At 37.3% G+C, this 16,195-nt stretch overlaps 1 protein-coding gene across 1 annotated transcript in view; it reads left to right on the top strand.

Annotated features, from left to right (window-relative positions):
* The window catches only part of ADAM11 (ADAM metallopeptidase domain 11), a gene marked incomplete at its 3' end in the record, with an annotated part of 97,261 nt that extends 83,390 nt beyond the window's left edge, over positions 1 to 13,871 (top strand). The window contains exons 16-25 of the mRNA XM_083378515.1: positions 2,084 to 2,155; positions 2,843 to 2,935; positions 3,627 to 3,707; positions 4,771 to 4,821; positions 5,141 to 5,204; positions 11,560 to 11,659; positions 11,976 to 12,095; positions 12,412 to 12,580; positions 13,161 to 13,275; positions 13,777 to 13,871. Coding sequence (XP_083234641.1) covers positions 2,084 to 2,155; positions 2,843 to 2,935; positions 3,627 to 3,707; positions 4,771 to 4,821; positions 5,141 to 5,204; positions 11,560 to 11,659; positions 11,976 to 12,095; positions 12,412 to 12,580; positions 13,161 to 13,275; positions 13,777 to 13,871 — 960 coding nt within the window. The remainder of the gene's footprint in view (positions 1 to 2,083; positions 2,156 to 2,842; positions 2,936 to 3,626; positions 3,708 to 4,770; positions 4,822 to 5,140; positions 5,205 to 11,559; positions 11,660 to 11,975; positions 12,096 to 12,411; positions 12,581 to 13,160; positions 13,276 to 13,776) is intronic.
* Between the last annotated feature and the right edge of the window lie 2,324 nt (positions 13,872 to 16,195).

Here is a 16,195-nt window from a genome sequence, read left to right as displayed (position 1 = left end):
ACTATTTATAAATACAACCCAGGAAATATTTCAAAATGTGTGTTATATAATTTTAAAATTCAGTCAAATTTCTTCTCCCTTGTTTTTGTTGTGCTTTTAATACCATATTAATAATGAAAAGCATTGAATGACTTTACATTTAAAGATAGATTTATTCAAATATATCACCATTTCTTAGTTGTATTAACAAAGATTAACATAGATCATCCTTATCTATATTAATGTCATCTGAATATTTAAATAGTGTGGTGGTGTTTTTATTATTTGTTTTGTTTTCATTCTGTTTTTATTTTGTTTTGATTCTTAGCTGCCCAGAGTCATGTTTTCATACAATTATTAAATTAATATATGTGTATATTAATCTATCAATTAATATATCTAAAATCTATCAATTTTATTCTCTCTAGTATATAAAAACAAATACTGAACATATATCCCCAAGTTTCCTTTTTTACTGTTTTCAGTACAGTTTTCAAAAATCATCTTTCTCTGCCAATGTTATACTTTTAGGAGTTCTTTGTTCAGTAAGAAAGCAATTTAAAAACTTTCAGTTTCTTAGTCACATTCCTTATGCTGGTTGATGTAAACTGAATAAATAACTGAAATGGCAAGCAATCTTAACCTCATTCATGCCTTTTTTTTAAAAGTAAAAAAGTACAGTAAGTGATTTCCTACACATGTCTATGGTCCCTGTCTCACCCAGAAGCATCAAGATTTTAAAAGGACATTCTAAGCATGCTCATACAGTGTTTGGTGATCCAGTCTCAGAAATAAGCAAACCCTTTCCATCCCAGAGAGACATAGGATTTTTCTTCCTTCCCAAACATAATCAAAGTGTTCCATAAAGATCTTTAAATTAGGGCAGTCTTTGTTCTACAGTACTAAATATTAGGCCAGATCATAATGAAGCTATGAGTTCTTTCTTAATTAATCAAAGACCCCAGAATTCAAAGTCATTTCAGCACCTTTTGCTGTTCCTTTAGATCAGACACGTCAAACACAAGGCCCGGGGGCCGGATCTGGCCTACGAAGTGGTTTCATGAGGCCCGCGAAGCCATCCTGGAAACAGTGAGGGAACGGCCCCCACAGCCTTGACCCTGGCCCAGAGACCCTCCTGCCAGAGACCCTCAGATCTGTCCCACTCCTGCCTAGGCCCCCAGAGGCACCCTTGATGCGAATGATGTAGAGCTGGCCATGCCCACCCAGTAGGCCATACGCACTCTAGCCACACCCACCCAGTAGGCCACGCCCACCCTGGCCATACCCACCTGGTCCCCTGAGGGCAACCGCAATGCTAATGCAGCCCTCAATGAAATTGAGTTTGACACCCCTGATTTAGAGGGAAAATAGTTTGTACTATTTCCTATATTTTCAATCAGGATAGAACAATCCTGTAGATTAAGATCAAGGTTGTAGCAAAACTAAATAGGAGTAATGTTGACAGTTTTATATTCCAAAGACCAAGATCCCCAACTTTTAAAACCTCATTGGTGCAACGGCTTTGCTTGAATGGTATTGTGCCTACCTTGCCCAGAATAAGCCAATAAATTAATACATCTTTTGGAAGAGAACTATCGGGCATATTGAAGGAGAAGATATTGAAGGAGAAGCAATTTCTCTTAACTTCTGCTCCACTTCAGGAAGGATATCATCATTTTAGGCATTTATGAAGTACTATAACAAATTGGTTCCCAATGAATATATGGCACATTAACTCCCAAAATTCCTTCACCTTGCTGTTATGTCATAATTCTGAATAGCATTTTTTCATAAACAGTATAGTGTCATTCTGAGTTCAGTTTGCTTAAATTATGGTCCCATATTAGATGTCAATTGGTAAAACAGTAGAAGAATTTATTTTAAGAAATTGATGTTTACCTTTAAAAAAATACTTTCACTTTCATTGTTGATTTCTCAAATCTACCCTGTCCCAAAATGGAAACATAAAAAGAAGAAATTTCAAGAGAGTTTCTTCATCTCCATTTTCAAGTGCAAATGAGTGATGTAGAAGAAAATGTTATTAAATGATGTCATGGAACATTCTAATGATTCCAATTCCTTTACCAATATCTCCTTAACACAGCTCCTTGACCCTCCTGAATGTGGTAATGGATTTGTTGAAGCAGGAGAAGAATGTGACTGTGGGTCCTTTGCGGTAAGCAACAACTGGGGCTAAAAAAAGGTGCCATCTGACTACTAGTAATATTATTTTCAATTTTGCCAGGCTTTGAATTCTGAATTCTGTTTTATGCATGCTGAAGAATGTCTTTTATTTTATCAGGGACTGGAGTAGTTCAGAATCAGAGCCCCAACAGCTCTCTTATCAAAAGACTATTTTCTTTTTCCTCAGAATGTCATGATCCATAAAAGTTGGGATAAACCCGACATTAATGCTGGATAGATTCAACCAACATCTTTTTGTTTTGCTTTAGTGTTGTTCAAAATCCACAAGAACAAACATCATCTTGTTCATGAGATATGTGTCCCAAAAGAAAATGTTAGTAAAAACTAGCAACAAACATTAGGGAAATTGATGTTATAAACAATATAGTTATCTCAACTGGTAAAAGGAAAAAAGAGCTTTTTTGAGAATTGATTAAATCTGCATAATTTGCAAAATAAAGCAACATATGTTAAGAAAACTTGCAAATTCAAGTTTTCATATTGGAAACTTCATACTCCTACTGTATTCATATGGTGGTGGTGAGTTTGAAAATAAAACCAAAATCTCTAAAACAATGTTAGTTAAGATATAAAAAAACCTGAAGCTGTACTTTTCTTATTTCAACTTTGATCGAAAATTCTAAGCAATATTAAATCTATTGTTTTTCTTTTCTCAAAGGAGTGTTCCAAAAGTGGAGGAAACTGTTGCAAGAAATGTACCCTTACACACGATGCCATGTGCAGTGATGGGTTGTGTTGTCGAGAGTGCAAGGTAAACAAGTTGGAATGAGACCTTTATCCCTTGATTCTGTGTCCATCTCTCACCAGTTTTAAGCAAAGCTTCCTTTCTTGGGAGTTATGCAGCAAGGCATCATCTGTGCTTGCACGTCAATGCTGCCTACGTAAAGCAAACTGTAATCAGGCCAGGCCACAATTTGGTACTCGGTGTCAGTGCACATATTTTGAGATGGCTCAGATGTGTAACATTTTCTACAAAATATTTCTGAACAGCTAAAAGCATTATAGTTTACATAAATCATGGGGGTGAGGGGGTAAATTGGGTTCAATCACCCCCTTGAGCAAATCTTCGCCTGCCTAATTTCAGCAGTCTCACAATGTCACATATTCCCAACTCATGGATGGAAGCCCATGCATGTATGTCTGTGCACATTTAATATTTACAGCACAACTTTGTGGATGGATTTGGTAAAATGCTGAGACATGCTTTCTTTTTCCTTTTGCTGCAAGGAGAAAAATGATGAAACTAGGATTATGTAGAGCAGTAAACTCTGCTGCTCCTTGCATGGTGCTACGGATAATTTGGTTCTCCTCTTTTCCTGCACTGACAGTAGAAAAAAGAGATAAAGTTAGAGAAAGACCTCATCTGACATATTGTTTTGTTTTTCCCTTGCCAGCTAATATTAAACTCCACTTTTATTTTTCTTCCATTTTCTACCATGAAGTATGAGCCACGGGGTGTAACTTGCCGAGAAGCTGTGAATGAATGTGATATCCCAGAAACTTGTACTGGGGACTCCAGTCAGGTAAGTTTGGGGAATTATAAGTAATGTGATTTACAAGTAGATTGGGGGGAGGGATAGCATTTTAATCCACTAGTCAAGACCAGTGGTTTTATTGTAAAAGAAAAAGGTGCCGGAACTCACACATGTTATACAACCTGCCTTGCCTACCCTATAAGGTTCCATCCAAAAAAGGTGCCGGAACTCCGTTCTGAGCGTTCTATGAGAAAAAAAGCCCTGGTCAAGACACCCATGTTTTGGTGGTTTCTGTGCACAACAACTGATGGCACGCAGTCTTCATTATTGAAAAGTTTTATCTAGAATTTAAATTTCTAAGAAAGAGATGTTGTGGATAACATTGGCTTGAAAGTATATTCATTTAAAATGGGTCCCTACCTTTTCTAGCCTTCCTAACCTGATGCTCTAAATATGAGTCATGTTGACTGAGGATTATGGAATGATAGCTAGTACATCTGGGGAGTAGTAAGTTAGGGAAAAGAGCTTTTTACCAGTTTTCCTGAGTTGTATTTATCTATATTTTGTCCTTTCTGATATAATTCAAGGTACTAGTAATGGTATTCAAAGCCCTACATGGCAGGGGTCCGGAGTACCTGAGGGAACACCTGCTGCCGGCATCGACTTCCCTCCGCCCTGTGCGTTCCCACAGAGAGGGCCTCCTCAGGGTGCCACCGGTCAGAGAATGTCGACTGGTGGCCCCCAGGGGGAGAGCCTTCTCTGTGGGCGCCCCGGAGCTATGGAATCAGCTACCGGTTGAGCTCCGGACGGCGCCTGACCTTCGCTCCTTTCGCCGCGAGCTAAAAACATACTTTTTTGAACAAGCTGGCCTGGCCTGATGAAGGGATTGGGGGGGGGTTGTTATGGTTATTTTATTGAGTTTTAAAGATGTATTTTAGTATGTGGGCATTTATTTAATCTTGTCTTAACTTTTGTAATCTGTATTTTTATTCTTGCCCTGTTCACCGCCCTGAGTCCTTCGGGAGAAGGGTAGTATAGAAATAGTATTAAATAAATATTAAATAAATAAATAAATAAATAAATAAATAAATTCTCTTTTTTTCCCCTGTAGTGTCCACCTAATGTACACAAGCAGGATGGCTACTTTTGTGACAATGAACAGGTAATAGTTGGTATCTCAGTTTCATAACTAAAATTCCTGGAATTTCAGGAAGTATGGGTGGGGAAGCTTAATTACAATTGGACCCATCTGTCAATTCCAGTAAAAGAAATACCCTTGGAAAATTCTAATTAAATCAGACTGAACAAGGAGCAAGTTTCTCAATAGTTATTTAAACAAACAAATAAATAAAGGTTAATGCAGAGTTTTAAAGCCACATCTGAATTCTCAGATCCCAACGGGTAATACACGTCTCTGTAAAACATGCAAGCTGAGTCGTTCTTGCACAAGCCTCTAACAAGTCCCATTTTTGGCTCTGTAGGGCCGATGTTATGGAGGCCGTTGTAAAACCAGGGACCGCCAGTGCAATGCATTGTGGGGGCGAGGTAAGTAGCTATTTACTCTTAGAAAAGAATCATCATAACTGATTTGCAAAATCTAAGTAGCCAGTATACTGCAGAAAAGATTTTTTTGAATCTCTTTGCAGCCATCTAGTAGTAATACAAACCTTGGTAGGTGTGTTTATAAAATATAATGGCACTTTAATATTTGAGTGATATCCAATAATATCAGTACTGGAGATGGAATTGTCCTCAGGTTAGGGAAAACCTATTCATTCTGTTATTCCTTAACTGAGGTACAGTTTGATTCTCTTCGTTTATATATAGCAGTTTGCTAAGCAGACTGCTTGAACTCTGTTCTGGAGGCTTTTTGCTAGCAGCTTTCTTTGGAGATAGCTTTCTTTCTTTGGATTGCATGAATGAGTGAGGGGAACAGGAGATGCCCCTATAGCCATTTCTAGGGCTGATTGTAATCACCCATTACTAGCAAATCACTTATCAGCAAACACCAGCATTTTGTTTGTTTTTCCATCACTGTTTACAAACCGCACAAACTATTTAATCTAGAGAAAGAGAGGTGGGTTTGGGATGAGACGAAACCCATTGTCTTCAAAATTCATCCATCCGTAGACCTAGTTTTCAGTAATACCAGGCAATTTCATTCTGAGTAGCTATGCTTGACTTTTATTCTTTCTTGTATTCATTTTCTGATTTTTCCAGTGCCAAATGAAGAAACCAGAGGCATGAACTTTGCATTATTTCAAGGGATTAGAAAATCGTAATGTGGGAAGGGCCACTTAGGCCAACTCCCTACTCAGGGCAGGTATAGAAATTAAAACATTCCTACTAGATGGCTCACTTTCATATGAGCAGATGGAATGAATGGGAACTTATCACCTTTCTGGATAATTGGTTTCACTATCGAACTGTTCCTTACTGTTAAGGTTTTTTCCCCTAACATTTAATCAGCATTTGGTTTTAATTCATTATTCCATGTCCTGCATTCTGAAAGAACAGAGAACAAATTTTCCCCTCCTGCTGACATATTTTTAAATATTTTACAGGAGATATCTTTTTTTAAAAAAAACAAATTTTATTGGTTTTACATTTAAATATTTAGAAAGCAGCATGGTGATTGGGTAATCAATAGTTCAATAACAAAATCTTTTGTACATCTCTCAGGTTGCATCACCAAAAATTCCCTTAACATTTACTATATCATAGTTAAGCTAGTTAGTTATAGCACGATCAATGAAAACATTTATCAATAGATTTTTACTTATAGATATCCATATACTGTTTTTAGATTTTACCTAATTTTCAATTACAATATTCCAATTTAACCTTTAATATCCATAGTATTTAGATTTCGGATAACCCAAATTCCCTTTATTTCACTACATAACAATTGTCATATCTAAAATATACATTTTACTTACTTAAATACATTCTTATTTTATTTCATAAACATGTTCTATTTCTCATCCTAGTACCTCACCACTTACTAATAAAATATCCTTTGTTGTCTCAGTCCATTTTCTATATTATAATTCAAAACTATGTTCCAATCACTAATTTTCATTTCCCTTATAAGTCTAAATCCTAAATATTAAGCCAATTAATACCTTTTAAGATCTCCCTTTAGCCCATTAAGTGAGACTTTAGGCTCTTCTATCATAAATCAAAAAATCCCATTTTTTAAATCTAACTCTGGCTTTCTTTTTGTGCCAAGCAGGCTTCCATACCAGTGCCTTTAAATCCTCAGATGAATCTCCCTTCATTCCTGTACATGTTACTTGAATCAAAGGAGACCATCTAGTTACCAATTTTCCAAAGGAACTGGCCCATTTATAATCATTAAATTGTTGCCCTAGTAGTTCAAATCTCCATGTTTGGTTTGGTATATTTGTCTTCAAATCGGTCTGGTCTTCTTCTTCCTCAGGTTTCATCTGGTTTAAGTAAAAAGTCATATCCAATGTTGTGATTGTTGTTTGGTTGTGTAAGTTTTCAATATGCTGTACTTGTTGATCTTTAGCATCCTCCGTTTTAGTATTGCTTTTTCCCACTTCTGTTGATTTTTGGGTTGTAAGTTCTTTAGTTAGAGTCAAGGTTTCATTTTGTAGATTTAAGCTGGCACCTTTATCTTTCAGTCTGGATTTCATTACCTCAGTAGCTTCAAGAATTTTTTCAAGTATAAGCTTATAATTAGCTGAAATTTGTTGGTGATATTCCTCCATTTCTAGGATGGTTAAAGATAGTCCTTTAGTGGAGGCTATTTTTTAATAAGAGTCAGTGAATGTTCACCTCCACTATTCCTAAAAGTTAGTTTCACCGCCTATCTGTTTCAGCTTCTTATCTCTTTTAGATAATACCAAGGACAAGTCTAGGCTGTAAGAGGTCTCTCAGTCAAAGGTATTCATTTGCTGTACCAGGCTTTGCTACAAGATATCCCCGATAGCATTTAGAAACTTCTTCCAAATTCAAGTTAGGCTTTTATTGAGTTTAAATTCTTTTTCAACTTTTAACAAGTAGATAAGGTAATAGGTCCCTGTAGAAATAGGAACTTTTTGGGACCTCAAATATCAAGAAAGTGCAAGTCCAATTGCTTAGTTGTTCTTTTAGTTATTTTTAGTTGTTCTTTTCAAGGGTTTATTTCCCCAAGGTAGTCAAACGCTGCCATTTTAAAGGGGGGGAAGGAATTTCAATAAGCTTTTACAGGAAAGTGTTTGGGATACAAAGAAGGTAAGGTAAGGTCTCACCCAATTCCTCCACGGTGCTTTCATTGTACTTGGTAGTGATTTTGGCCTCGGCTGGTAGCAGCTTAGTGATCGGTCATATTAATGGCCGATCTTTTGCCCGTCAGTCCGAAGAGCTGCCCCAGATCAAATGGAAGGGCTGATGTCCTTCCACAATCAATCGGGGGTCCTCTTCATGCTCGTTGCCCCTCCAGGGTGACTTTCAACCCTTTTTCGGGTCCCCCATAGGGAGAAAAACCGGACGGCGGAGAGAGCGATCTCCCCACACGTCCACGGACACCGCGATTGCAAACCAGAAGCCTGAAAGGAGATATCTTATGCTCTCCCAGCTCCACTTTTCAGGATTAAGCATGTACAGTTCCTTCAGTTTTCATTTCATGGGAGTTAATTTTAGTCCCCTTTTAATCCTCTCTCTGCTTTTATGAACCTGTTTCTGTTTATCTGAAGCCTTCTTAAAGTGTGGTATCCAGAATCAAACATAACATTTAAGGTGGGGTTTGGCCAATGCTGCAGAATAAAGTGGAGCTTTGATTGTTATTACTTGGAAACTATATGTTAGTAGATACAACCTAAAACTGCATTTACTTTTTTCTTTTTGGTGGGCCGCACTAACATTATACTGCATATTCACATTTCGATTACAATCAATTATCACTCTAGTAAATACTAATATTCAACATTCTATAGCTATGCTTCCTAACTTAATATGCATTAAGTTTTGTTTCCTAACTTAATATGCATTAAGTCTCATATTCTTATTTTCAGCAATTTCTTTATGCTGTCAAGATTATTTTGAATTTTATTTCTGTCTTCTATGACAGTTTCCCAATTTTGTGCAATTTGATCAGCATCTCCTCTTCATCCCTTGATAAATAAAAATATAGTACAGGGCCCAAGACTGGTCTTACAAAATACGTCTTTCTATTTTCGTGAGATATCATTGATGAGCAGTCTTCTATGCACTTAATTGCCATTTCATCCATACTGTGGTTTACTAGTTTGTTAATTAAATGCCATGGAGTACTTTGTCAGGTACTTTGCTGAAATAAAAGTAAATTAACTCTGCAGCATTACCCAAAACACTTACGAATTTACCCAATAAAAGTGAGATTTATCTGGCAAGAAAAATAAGTAATTATCACAGTTTTAAAAGTGCTCACAAATTCATTATTTTATTGTCCGCTTTAAACTCTCCTATATTAGTCTTAGAATGACTTATGTAATCTTTCTCCTCCTTCTTGAAGCAAAACATGCTCTTTTCCAGCCATATGGCACTTCACCAAGATCTCTCAAAGATAATGGATTGGCCAGACCCTCAGTAAGTTTCTTTAATAACCTAGGATGCAATTCATCTGGTCCTGGAGATTTAATGCAAAGTAATGAATAATGCCAGACTGTACTTTCATCAATCTCATGCCTCAGTCCTGCCTCTTCATTCTGCTCTTCACAATTTTCTGGGTCAAAATATACCTTCTTGTTGGAGAAGATGAAGTCAGATGGGCAACTCGTCTGTTGATTCATTTTTCTTATCATAGCTAAAGAAACTTTTTTTTTGTTCTCAGACTTCTTCATTCACCTCAGCATGTTCTGAGTTTTAGCTTTCCTAACATACTTTCTTGACTTCCAGACTACTAGAATTGTTTGCAATTGTGTGTTGAGTACTTCTTTTTTAGGAACATATGCTCATTTTGTGCTTCTTTTCCCATTAATTTCCCTTACAGTGAAATTCCACTTATAATTTAATTGAGTGTATTAAAATCCATTTTGTTCTTTTGTATCTAGTGGTTACTGGAAAAGATACTAACTACTCAGACCAGAATAGCCATGGAGGACAGTGGCCATGGATAGGGATTTTGTGTATTTGTGTGCATGTGTTGTATGTGCATAGTTCTGAAGTGACCAAAAGGAACTTCACTGATTCCACACCTGGTTGTTAAGTGTGTCATTTGTATATGTGGCAAAAAAAAAGAAAAAAGAAAATTAGGATATGATGGAAAGTACAGCTTAAATACCAGAACTGTAGAATAGGGGCTGTGGATTAAATGAAGACCATATCGTGACTACAAAGCAAAAAAAGAGTTGTCAGAGCTTATTTATATTGCAGTTACATACAAGGGGAGAAGGTCCTAAATTTTCCCTGCTGCTTAATGAATACTATGGAAGTAATTAAAGAAAAAGTCCATAACCATGCCACAGCTGTAGATATAATTTTAATGGACTTACTGTAATTTGAAGTTAACAATTTGGGTCCCTCAGTTTGGCTAATTGAAATTGGCACTGGTATGCATTGTTGCTTTATTCTGAATTAACTCAGACATTCCTAGCTGAACTGTAATCTTGGAAGATCCTAACCTTGTTCTTTGCCTGCGCCAGAGATATTCACCATTACCTTTGCTTATTTCAACTTCTGCCAACCATTTTAACTACGAACAGAAATATAGCCAAGAAGATAAATGAATCTGACTATTTGTGTATTTACCATATTTAACATCATGTATGTACATTGTGCTTTATAGAAAACTGGAATTTCTACATATTCCACCAATAATCTAATTTAAAACACCTATGCATATACAGAGGAAGGACGATTATTTCAATGACATCTACTTTGCCTTGATAAGGCTTCTTCCAGAACCCAATAACTTCCCGATGAATTGGATATCAATTCCTACCATTCATCAGGAGATGACAGGAGCTAGTTTTAACTTACAATATCTGAAGGGTCTCAGATTATGACAGATTGAATAAAATACAGCAATTAGAGTATCTGGAAATGTTGAAGATGAATTTAAACAGAAGAGGGTACATACCATGAACACAAAAATAGCAGAACAGAAGAATAGGAAGAAAAAGATGGGGGGGAGGGAGGAGAAGACAAAACAAATACCATCCACATCATCACCAATCCTTAGGGATTACTGGATAATCTGCCTTCTTATCCACCCAAATTGGCTCATGATTCCAGACAATCCAGCCTGGCTATAGCTATAGCTAAGATGATGTCTTCATACTGCCAATTAGGAGAGAAAGACAGGAACTTGATTTGGCACCATAGAAGTATCATTTATCCATTATTTACTGAAGCAATTTTTACTCAGTTCTTTAAACTGAAAAGACTTGGGATGGTTTGAAATGTAATAAAAAACAAAGAGTTTTCATCTTAGATAGCAAAATGAACCTTATAAATCATTCCAAGTAATGAATCTGGCTTTTCAATTCTGAAAGTTTAAACCCTCAAATGTTAACACAAAGCCCCATAGACCAGGTTTGCACAAGGCATAGCATGAACATTCTCATTTCTTTTCTTGGCATTGTTTACACATTTCACTTTTTAAGGATAGAAATCTTTTACTTGAAAATAATGTTTTAAAAATCTTAAGCACTTTTGGAGTTGTCCAATGTTATGCATCAAAAAGCTAGGTCAGTAGAAAACATCCAAATGTATAATAAAGAAATTATTTAATTAACTGAGTTCCTTCCTAAGCTTCTCCATGCACCAGCATAATTGCTGACCTAGTGATAGAATTTATTCTTTCATTATCAAATATAGAATATTCTTCCATATTCAGTGTGTGAAATCCATGATTATTATGCTCTTTGGCTTGCTTTTATTCTCTTTCTCACTTTCCTTCCTGTAAATCAAGCTTCAGCTGAAAGGTTTTGCTATGAGAAGCTCAATGTTGAAGGCACTGAGCGTGGGAACTGTGGGCATGAGGGGAGCCGCTGGATGCCCTGTGTCAAGCAGTGAGTAATCTGAGATTTCTCCCTTTTCCATAATATCCTTTCCCATAGTATACTGAATCACACCTAATGGGGAATTCACTAGAAAGCCACAAACAATAAGCTGATATGTTATGTTATGTTATGTTATGTTATGTTATGTTATGTTATGTTATGTTATGGTTCTGTCCTCCCATTCCAATTAGGAATGTATTGTGTGGATATTTTCTCTGTGCCAATGTGACAGGATCTCCACGTATTGGTGAATTACTAGGTGAGATCAGTCAGAAGCCAGTCTTTTTAAAAGTATGTTATGGTTCTTTCCTCCCATTCCAATTAGGGATGTATTGTGTGGATATCTTCTCTGTGCCAATGCGACAGGATCTCCACGTATTGGTGAATTACTAGGCGAGATCACAACAATGACATTCTATCACCAGAAGAGATATATTGATTGCCGGTAAGTGGAGGGTCTTGCGCTTTAAGACCCACCTTCTTCATTCATGCCAACTTGCTGGAGAACTGGAGAGATTAAAATAGGAATGTTCTGGGCTGCAGATTGATCCCCTCCCACCATAGAATAAGTTTCCAAATAATTTTGGGGAATGTCCTTCTGCCAGTCACAATCCTGAAAGCATCAGAGATGTAAATATAAGGCAATAGAATAAAGGGGGCTATTTTTAAAAAGTGCCTGTTATCTTTTCTTCCTTCACCAATGTTGTCATGAACAAAAAGGACATTGAAATATTCCTTCACTCAATGAAGCTTTTTTCCAGGGGTGGCCATGTGCAACTAGTGGATGGCACAGATCTGAGCTACGTAGAAGACGGGACACCCTGTGGACCCAACATGTTGTGTCTTGATCACAAATGCCTACCTGTCTCTGCCTTTAACTTCAGTATCTGCCCAGGCAGCTGGGGTGGCCAGATCTGCTTCGACCATGGGGTAAAAATTATAAATAAAGTTGTGTTTCCATTTAATAATAATGCAACAAAGGGAAAGAAATGTATCATTTAGCAACTATTTTGCCAAGTAAGATCTATATAAATGCCAACATTGTGCCATCTGCATTTATTTCTTGGCTTTATTTCCTTCTGGATTAAATATTAAGGAAAAAATAGGAATACTCAGAATAGGAGCATGTCTTTCTTAAATATTCCTGAAATTTATTTATTTATTTGTTAGCCACCCATATTGCCACAAGTTGGCAAGTAAAGACGGGTCATAGAAAAAGCCCATTATCATTTAATAATTACATGTAGTTAACATCCATCTACAGTAATATGGGATGCCAACATAAAACGGAATGATTATTCCATTGCAAAACAGCCATTCTTCAGCAGTATTAAACAATATCAAATTATTTTTGGAGCATTGTGAGATTTTCTATTTTTCTCTTGAAAGCTTCATTTTTGTCATCTCATTGTGTAATGGTACAGCTCAAGCGAACACATACAGGTTTCTGGAAAAAGGCCACGGGAATGGGTTTGAGGAGCCGCACAAAACACCTCCTGCTTAATTACAGGTCTGCAGCAATGAGGGCCAGTGCATCTGCTATTCAGATTGGACAGGAAAAGACTGCAGTGTCTACGATCCTATCCCAGAGCCTAAGCCGACTGGGGAAACAGAAAAATACAAGGGTAAGTCTGTGGGAAGGAACTACTTTGCAGACAGCCAGAACACTCAACTAATTAAATAAGTAATCAAAAAGGTTCCTTGCAGAAACTTTATTCTATCCGAAAGCCCTTCAGCCATTTTCCATTTTGGATCAACCCCTTTATCTGTCCTGCTATTTCCTGATTTTTCTGAGAAAAGGAGTGAGGAACACAAGAATCTTCCAGGACTGGAGAAACTTGCAATATACATTGCAAGATGAGTTTGACGTGGCAATGTACTATTCAAATAGCCTTCTTTTCTCCCTCCTTCTTTACTTCTTGGGAACTGTTCTAATATTCCCCTGTTCCTATTTTCCTATTTAAAAACAATCCCTTTTTCTGATTTCCAGAAGTTTTATATGTTTTCACTGTAATGATTAAATTAGGATAGTCCTGTTGTACAACTAAGTTCTGCCCATTGTGCTGCATATCAAGAACACAAACCATTGTAACACAGTTAATTTTTTGTCCCCTCTTTCTCCACAGGTCCCAGTGGTACCAACATCATTATTGGCTCCATTGCTGGAGCCATCTTGGTGGCTGCTATTGTTCTTGGTGGTACCGGATGGGGATTTAAGTAAGCAGCGTCAATATGCACATATTGTGCTTCTCAAATTGCTGTGCCCTTGGGCTAGATTGTCTTGAGGACTTCCTCTCTGTTGCATGTACTCCAGGTGCCTTTTGCAGTGGCATTTATTTGTGTAAAGGGGAATTGAGCCCAGATATGGCCCATCCATCCCCAACTTAGTTTTGGGCTGAAGGGGAGGATCCTCTTCAGAGTGGAGTCATACGAGTATTCCACAGATAGTCCTTGTCTTACAATTGTCCACTTAATGTCTATTTGAAATTTCAGTGGGCTTTCCCAGAGCTACTTATGACTCATTTTAACATTACAAAGCTGCACTCATCCCCGCAGCCCTGTGATTGGAGTTTTGAATGCATGACAACCAGTTCATCTTTGTAACTGTTTGCACCATCCCCCAGTCACATGACCATGGTTTGTGACTTTTTTTGCTGATTTCTGTCATTTATTTCTAGTTTCCAGCAAAAGAAGCACCCATTGGGGAAAATGGATTTGCTTAGTGACAGCCGCATTTGCTTAATGATCACAGCATTCACTTAATGACCAATGCAAAAAGAGTAAAAAAAACAACAACCAGATCTGGTCATATAATGCAATGACTCCTGGCTGAAATTCCAGCCTCAATTATAGTTGTAAGTCAGGGACTACCTGTACTAAAGGTGTCATGCAACAAAAGCAGTATTGGCAAGCTTGTTTTCATGATGCAAAATTTTCTCATGATAGTACAAGAAAAGCATGGATATTCTTGAGCTAGCTATGTCTGACTACATGCCTGGACTGGAAACAGGGAGCAGGCTTGTCTGTTGGATTGAGTCTTTACTGCATTTTAATTTGAAATTAGTATTGAGAATCACCAGAAGGAACCATCAGTGGATGGAGAAGGATGGCAAAGGAAGGTATATGCAAATAAGATGTTGGTCATCATGGAAATAAGATGTTGGTCAATAGTCTGAATCCACTTCAGAAAATAAGGATTGGCTGCTGTAGGATAATGTGACAAGCTGAGCTATAGATCTGAAAAAGGTGAAGAGAGATAAAAGGTGCACAGTATTCAGGAGACCCAAACTGATATTTAGTTGTATTTCTAGGCATGTATGGTGCTTGATACACAGACCAAAGCCACCCTCTTGTGGTGAGTGTCTGTATTTAACATATCTGAGGATAGAGGTGAGGAAAATACAAAAATGGTATTTGCTTAAATGTGGTAAATTCTAGTCCTTATCACGAGAAGTTATATTGGAACAAAAAGTTCAGAAGTGTGATATATTAAAACTGCATTGCACTGTTTTTTCCACTAATAAAAAGAAAATATGGTAAGTTTTAGGATACTTCCTAGTGGGATTAGAGAGAGCAACAGGAAACTCAACTGGAAGTATTTCATAGTGATCTACTTGCAAGGATTGGCTAGTATTGTTGCAAATTTGTCATACAATTTCTTCTCCTCTTAAGATGATTTTGCTAGCTTTCTGGTCCCACAACAGTTAAAACAGGATTTCTCCTTCTTCTCACCTTGAACATACGATTGAGAAGCATAGCTGGAAGGGGACTACAAAGTGTTCTCGTTACTTCCCCCCCACACACAGACACCAGTTTCCTAGATATTAATGGTTTATGAAAGTTCAGCCAGAACCTTTTCTATTCTTGTTGTATTTATAATTGACATTGCTTTGAATTGGGTCATACATGTCCTCTTTCCAACTGTCAGTTTAACGAATGGACTGCCTTCAGTTTCATCTATGTGATTTGGTTGTAGAATCACGGTGAAAGAAGTGGGTCCAAGGATCTTGAGGGCTTTTTTTTTTTTTTTTGGCCTTGGGTAAAAGTGCCATTTAGTTTTTACTTCATGAAGTTTGGTTAATACTCTTGGCTTAGTGAGGAGAAGAACTATTTGGCAGGAGAAGCAATTCAGCTTGGGAAAGAGAAGCAGAAATGGGAGAGAAATGGGGAGAGCTGCAGACTGGCTGGGGTTGGCTACTGTTCCTCTCTGATCCACATCAGGCTTCCTGTTATGTTTCGCATGGATTGACACTTGCATGAATGAAGGAGTGCCTGACCGGGGACTGCATGAATCAGATACTGATGGTGATGGGGACATTGGCATGGAGGTGGAGTGGGGAACAATAGTCCTTAAATATCTATTCCATCCTCCAAAGCAGCCTTGTAAAACCCAGTCTTAAACTATACTTCCACTATTCTCAGCTTATTGGTAGGAGATGATATAAGTGTCATCCAATATATTTAATGCATAAGAAGTGGGAGAAGCTGCTTTTGGGTACTCTGCTCATAACAAAAGTTTGAGGTACATCCTATAAAGTTAACTGT

The sequence above is a fragment of the Vipera ursinii genome (genome assembly GCF_947247035.1).
Source record: "Vipera ursinii genome assembly, chromosome: Z".
NCBI lineage: Eukaryota > Metazoa > Chordata > Lepidosauria > Squamata > Viperidae > Vipera > Vipera ursinii.
The sequence above is the reverse complement of the archived record's forward strand: the minus strand, read 5'-3'. Positions and strand labels throughout refer to the sequence as shown.